The sequence below is a fragment of the Morone saxatilis genome, unplaced genomic scaffold, assembly GCF_004916995.1.
Source record: "Morone saxatilis isolate NCDOM2014 unplaced genomic scaffold, NCSU_SB_2.0 Contig23, whole genome shotgun sequence".
NCBI lineage: Eukaryota > Metazoa > Chordata > Actinopteri > Moronidae > Morone > Morone saxatilis.
The window spans coordinates 8,778,941-8,786,588 of NW_023339796.1; the positions used below are offsets into that span (position 1 = coordinate 8,778,941).

Below are 7,648 nucleotides of genomic sequence, written 5' to 3' on the forward strand. Positions count from 1 at the left end.
CATTTATTTGGAGTTGTGTCCCTAACCCTAAAGCTTAGAGCTAGGATGAATCCAGTTTAAGTCCAATATTCACTCTCCTTTTAGCCCCGTTTTGATCTCACCAACTCCTGAGGGAAATGGTTCTTTAGTTGCTAAATACTATTTTTCATCAGGTAGTCTGCCATTTGGTGCTGAGCAGGTTGCGTTCAGTGTGTTTATCAGCTTCTTCACTGAAAACAACTGCCTGTTCTATCTCGAAACTGGGTTTAGGAGAGTGCTGTAACTGGACCAAAACTGTAAAGTTAAATCAAAACAATGAACTAAAATATGCTAAAATGCTTTGCAGACCGATGCAGGGTTTGGTGATTTTATTTGGGTTCATCACCAGAATTAATTTGATCCGTTGCTAAACTTTACCACACTGTAGTTGCCATATTATGTAGAAAGAATGAATTTATTTTAAAACCATGGGCTTTGAATACTACAAACCTTTGTCATTGATTAGAAACGAAGCAAAGTTGCTAGGTATTACATAAACAAAGGCCACAACCTGTCGACTCCATGCTGCTTATCTAAAGAACCAGTTAAAATACCCTTAATAGTTAGCCCTGCACTAATAACTGGACTAAATATGCTCATTTGGCACCCAGAGCCTGAAAGGGAGCTTGAAAAGACTGCACTGTAACTAAACACTGTATGAATTTTCTGTTTTGTTTGGAGGTTGGGTTAAAAATGTACCTCATTCATTATAAAGCTAGAAGGGAGGAGGTAACAATCTGTCAGGTTGACAAAAAGTAGAAGTTGTCTTTTTAATGCGTAATGACGTAGATGGCTAATTTGAGCATAAAAGAGTAAAATGTTAGTCTAAGAGGAAGGCTACGAACACAGGCAGGAGGAGAGGCTGAAAGCATTTTTAATTGAAAGCACAGAGACATGATTTAGTTTATTCATCTAAATACGGAGACCAGTACTGTGTGAGCTTGTCTTTGGTGAAACAATGACTTCTGAGGATGGTGACTGAGCCTGAGCCCTCTCCTTCAGAAAATGGAAAAAGTAATTGTCTGTCAAGCAGGCCTGTCTTATAGCTTTGTCTTTCTTCTTTGTGTCTGTTTCAGCTCAACCATTTTACATGTCAGTCATCATCCAAACTTGCATGTGTGTTAAAATGAACCTTTTTCTATCAAGAGAGACCGGCCACCATTTATTACTGCATGTGCATGGGAGAGTGTTGATTAGGCTTTTAATAATTGTAATGAGACAGGAGAACCGCTCTTTTCAAAGAAATATGGAGCGTTAAGCTTGAGCACTGTCTCAGAATTTACACAGTTCAATGAAAACAGCCAAAGGGAGACAGGAGGTAAAGTTAACTGCTGTGTTTACACTCATCATTAGTCTCTGTTAAACGAGCATTACATGACAGATTACCCCACTACTGCCATATGTCACATTATACAATTGATTGTACCACAGCAGAGAATGACCGAGGGCTTGTTGATGAAGACTCAGCAATTACTTAAAAAGCTGGCTCCAACATTTCCAACTCACTTTCTCCTCTTCAGCTACTATTATTAGCTCAGCAGTGTAAGGACAGAGCAATATTATATAGATAGAGATATAACATGTTAATTAGTGAGGTCTAGAAGTACTGGTAGGCTGATTATATTAAGTTTGGGGAGAGCCAGGCGAGCTGTTTCTCTACTAGCAGCTGTTGGCGTTCATATAGTGGTATCAATCTTCTTGATAAATCTCAACAAGAAAGCGGATAAGCCTATTTCCCAAAATGTCAAACTGTCAAACCTTTAAAGCTGCATTGATTTACAGCTGGGGAATGTCTGAGGTCTACCAAGACATAGACTATGGGCCAATGTTGGATCCTTGAAGTAAAAGTACCACAACAATTAAAAAATACTCCATCACAAGTAAAACTTCTGCAAATAACTAGTAACTAATAAAATGAAAATACTCAAGTACAAGTAGCCCACAATTTTACTGAAACATAAAATATGTAATTTCTGCCATTAGGGGGTCTCTCACATCAAAGAAATAACTGTCTGATGACATCATGAAGTAACGTGGGATTGTGGGAGTTTTTGCAGTCAATTTCTCCCCGGTTAGAATTCCTTCAGTGTTCATCGTTCAGGAGGTTTTTATCAAGAGCCAAATTATGCACAGTGGATTCCTCCACTTCAAATCAAACAAACCTGGTAATTAAAACCGGTAAAAACAGTTTTTCAATAGTTTCACATTAAAAATCAGATTCTCTGTTTGGCAGACAAAGGACATCCGACATGCGAGCCGATCTGCCGCTTATGTTAACTCTGCTTCTTTCTCTGACTTAACTTCCTCCTGTTAAAAACAACCAAAATCTAAAAAGTATATCATACCAGTGTGTCTTAAAACTGGATAAAAGGTTAATTTATTACAGCTTCTAGCAGACAACAATGCTCATATATGCGTAAAGGGTGTACGACTCCATTGACAGTCAACAGCTGAAACGCAACGTTACCTGAATAAAATTACAGATTTCTCTGGGTTTATTTATAAGTGCTTTTCTAAATACTTAAAGACAATTTACATAAAAACATAAAGCTAGTGGAGGTTCTGGAAGCGGGGGTAATGTGGTCACGGGTGCGAGTGTGGGTGAGCAGACAAGTAGCAGAGTTCTATAATAAGTATACAACTCAGCAAAATATATAACATAGATATAATGTTTAGAGACATTTTAATGTGGAAATGTTACATATGTTTTAAGTACAAGTAAAACTGTCTTGCTGCTTTGAGTCCTCAACAAGTCATTGTGCATCAATGTTTTAACAGTGGAGAATAGTAACTGTGACTAAATGATTATAATATTAAACTCATATCCATGCACCTCGTGAGCCCAGTTCAGCTAATAATTCTCAATTTATAAAATAATAAATAATATAGACTGAAATGACACAGCCAATTTTGTTTATTCCAAGGTAATAGAGGGGATGAGATAAAGAGCAAGACTGGTGCAGCGACAACCCATGCCCAACATTTCAGAACCAGCAGCAATGCTAGACTTATGTCTATCCAGCCGTGTGAGACAATGCCGACTGTTTATGTGTTCTGCAAAACAACATTAAGTATTCAAGTCTTGGCTGCAAAGCTCACTTCTCCACACATATTTTCTAATATTCATGCAACCGGGGGGGAAAGACTCTGTTTTTAATAATCTGGTGGTTCATCCTCTAGCATCATCCGCCAAACAGACTCTACTTTTAAATCAATTTCTACTAAGGGGCTTATGAAAAGCAAAAACAACAGGCACATTTTTCAGCCTGTAGGGGAAATGTACATACATACACACGTTAGTTGTATCAATATTTAATGGAATTGCGTGGAATGGAATGGAATGGAATGGAAGTGTGAGAAGTTGATCATGTGCAATATTCACTGATATTTAGTGATTTTAAACATTATCTGTGAAATTTCTATTAAAGTTACTTTCATCATTTAGACGTAAAATGTTTAACACTGAAATTGCTTTTTAGGACAGGTGGAGGTGTTTCTTCTTGTCGGGAAGCTGAATCAAAACATGAATTATTTTATTATATTATCTTGCGCTCTCTCACCCAAGCCTTTTAAGGATACAATCACATCCTATTATTTTAGGAAAGACGAGCAACATAAAATCCAACCGTTATAAAACATAATGCAGTCTTTCCTCATCTCACTGAAAAGAAATGCAGGTGATCTAAATGTACTCTCTTGTCAATATCCAAGCCCGTTCCTGAATAGACATTATACATCGAACATAACAGGGTAGTGTGTTCTTAATGCATCAGACATCTTAAAAAAAGGAGGGATTATGGTACCCACTTCCTCAGTGGCCTCAACACTGAACTCATCATGACCCCTTTGTGTCTCTCTCATCATACCCTTTGAAACACTGATGTGGTGCTCCAAACCTCTAGAGGGTAATGGCTGCTGGCTTCACAGTCACAGATAAGAGGTGGAGAGAGAAAATAGACAGATACATAGACATAAGAGAGACAAAATTAGATCCTATTTAGGATAGAGCATATAGAGAGAACTTTTGACCCCTCATTTGTCACCCTGCAGCACATATTTCAAAGGAATATGGATTAGTTCACTTGCATATAACACAGAACGACCCTCAGAGGTCCACAAGAAAATATAATTTTTGTGAAGAGGACTGCTCTACTGAAAATCATTGTACAGATGTGTATGAAAAGAGACCATCAATAGAGATTGTCTACTTAGGGCTGCTTCATACTGCAGAACATAACAACTGTGAGACTTATTAAGTAAAATTAAGTGTTCAGCCGGAGATTAAATGTGTCTGTGAATTTCTTAAGAAAAAAGTGTGTTGTGTGAGTCAACCTCTGCAAGTACCTGAACTTTCTACTGTAACATGAATTCTACATTTGGCCCTAAATTAGCAGTCTTCTGATGTGCCCTAGTTTAATTGAATCAAGCGTCATTGAACCCTATTAAAGTTAATGATTTATTCATATGCAAATCAAAAATACTTATCGCAAATGCAGCCTCCTCTCTGCTTCCTGTTGCTCTGTATGTTTTCCTCCCTCGCTCTTTCTCCTCCCACATGCTCTTTGGTTTAAAAGCATGAGAGCTCATTAGCAAAAACCTCAGAAGTTGGAGAGAGAATCTGAAGTAAAGACTTTTTTGACAACAAAGCTACTTGAGCTTCTTTGCGTATTAATGAGGAGTGATTAACTATAAGACTGGATGCACTGGACGCCATTTGAAAAGGTTTAAGGCTTTCTGAGAGACACTCCTCAGATAACTTGTGCACAAACTGTGGAAGCATTTTTTATCTTAAAAAACATATTGTTTGTGTTTGTAGCACTGGAAATAATGATATATGAATGATAAATAAATAATAACCCCCACTAGAGATTGCCAAAACCTCACTGGGGGGCAAGGGCCTTTTGATTTGAAGGGGTGTAAGAAACATATACACAGTAGGCCTAAAGTCTCGGATAAACAGTCTCATTCTGCATTTGAAACGTTCAAATAACCAAAGAGCTAATAGAATAATGAGAACAAAACACAGAATCTGTGAAAAAATAAGCCTATTGAGTTTTTATGATTGTTGAAAATGATAAAATTACATAATACAGGCCGAGAATTGTATAAAACTATTAGGAAAAACAACCTCATCTTATTAATATTCACAGGAAATAATCTGCTCAAAATTCATCCAAATCTCTAATTTTATGCAAACTTCCTGCATTAATTGTGTTCACTACTTTGGTTTATTGTACAGTTTATTAGTTGTTCTCTCATGTTATTGTTACACATTGAATGTAATATAAAATATACATAAAATATATCACTATTATATTCAATGCATAACAATACCAGTACAGAACAAATAATCAGTCAGTTTATTCAGTGATAGAAAAGGAAAATGGTTGGGAACCATTGTATTAGGGGATACTGAATACCTAATATATCTCTATATCTATGGGATCTTTTTGAATTTATAGCACAAACCATTGCTGATCTAAGTCTCTGTGTATTTTGTTCTGACTGTCTCATTACTGGATATTCCTTCCTCCTCAGTAGGAACATAAGGTTGAGAATGAGTTATGTCTGTCTTTGTGACTCAGAGATAATGTAAAATAAAAGTGTAAATTGAAAACAGCTGTCAAGTCAAATACATTTTAAGGGGGAAGTAATTACTGCCTGCATTATGTTCCCTGGCAATGTTTCTCCAGTGTAGGAAGTGCTACATTTTGGTCCTGCACACTAGTCAAAGGAAGAAACATCCCAGGATTCACATCCCAAGTCCATTCGGGATATGGTCAATTTTAGGCAACAAAAGCATTTTTGTTAAGGTTAGGACAAAGATTGTGATATCAATGGACCTTTCTAACAGTATTAAACTAAAAACAGCAATCTTTCCCTTAACCAAGTGCTATGAATGACTAAGCATACCATAGTTGTATCAGGAATAAAAGTTTGGATGATATAGTTAATTAATTTGGTCCAACTTTAGCAATTACTGGCTACTTACTTTATTTTTTCCTCCAGAGGGACATGCAGCCAAAGAGGGCAAATGGACTGTTGCTTGAGCTGTGGTCAGATGTTGTATAGCAAGAGCACATATTGGAAAAACAAATGAAATATCCTTACCAACATTTTGCAACTTGGCAGATATGTGAATTACAAACATTTCCTCATTATGTTGCTAAAAAGTGGAACCTGCGTAGCATTATGTTTTTCCCAGAATATATATTTGCTAATTAGAAAAATAAAAATATTAGGAGATTTAAACATGTGCATCACATATCTTTACTGTCTTTCCCAGGTGACAGTCCAAGCTACCTGTATCACTCTGACAGCTATGAGTGGTGACCGCTGTTACGTCACAGTCTACCCTCTGAAATCTCTACGCCACCGCACCCCGAAAGTAGCCATGATCGTCAGCATCTGCATTTGGATTGGTATGTCCTGCTCGTTTAATAAAAAATGACTACCATTTCCTCTAAATACATTTAATCATATTCATATTCATGTTTTACAATTAATTCACCACAGACTTAATTAATAATTGGACCAATTGCATATAAAATAGGTAAGAGAATTAGCATGCATGATCTCAACTACTTCAGCTAACACTGTCCTTGTTCTAACCAGGCTCCTTCATCCTGTCCACCCCGATTTTAATGTACCAGCGTATAGAGGAGGGTTACTGGTACGGCCCGAGGCAGTACTGCATGGAGAGATTCCCCTCTAAGACACATGAGAGGGCTTTCATCCTCTACCAGTTTATTGCTGCATATCTGCTGCCTGTCCTCACTATTTCCTTCTGCTACACTCTGATGGTGAAAAGGGTGGGCCAACCCACTGTAGAGCCTGTAGACAACAACTATCAGGTAAGGTTTATTTTGTGCTTAATTGTAATTACTTGACTTAGCTTAAAGGCTTGACTACAAGCCCTTGCTACTAATTGTCAGCTAATTAAAAGTTTGAAAGTTCTCTTATGTATATTGTGGCACTACCTTTCCCTTTATAATATTTGTTATCTTGCTTTTAATGTTGGCTGCCTTTGAACGTTTCTTTGAAAGCGCCTTTCTTTAAAGCAGCTGTAATCAATTGTTTTGTAGTTACAATGGCTCAAATGACTATATATATCTACATACATACATACATATATACAATATAAAAGGTGTTGCTTGTAATACCGTAATAACAAGTAGACAAGAATTATACCCAGCTCTACAGTTCCCTTTAGCCAATTCATCCATTGTGCACTACCTGCCAAGCACCAAAAGACACGCAGAAAAGGTTAGGAGCTAATGAATTTCCCCCCACAGAGCTAAAATGGGAGTAAATATTGGACTGGTAAGGTAACACAAATCCAAATGAGTTATGTCTTTCGGTAATGTGTAAATTAGCAATGATCAGGGTTGTGTTTACAGCCGCTCTGCCCAATTGGCCCAAAACAATTAATAAAAAATCTGTCATTGCAGGTTTGAACAGTTTTATGTTTTGTGACTGTAAGAAATTTGAAATTAAGCCATAAATTTAAACTAAAAATGTTTTAACTTTATGAATCTATGGTTACTGGTACTTCATAAGTGTACAGTGATAGGAGGAAAAAGGAGAGAAAAAACCTCCTATTGCAGTTATTAAAGGACAATTCCGGCGC

At 37.0% G+C, this 7,648-nt stretch overlaps 1 protein-coding gene across 1 annotated transcript in view; it reads left to right on the forward strand.

The window, feature by feature from the left end:
- kiss1ra (KISS1 receptor a) overlaps positions 1-7,648 on the forward strand; it is a 14,561-nt gene that overhangs the window by 5,442 nt on the left and 1,471 nt on the right. Inside the window, exons 3-4 of the mRNA XM_035670044.1 lie at positions 6,305-6,440; positions 6,634-6,872. Coding sequence (XP_035525937.1) covers positions 6,305-6,440; positions 6,634-6,872 — 375 coding nt within the window. The remainder of the gene's footprint in view (positions 1-6,304; positions 6,441-6,633; positions 6,873-7,648) is intronic.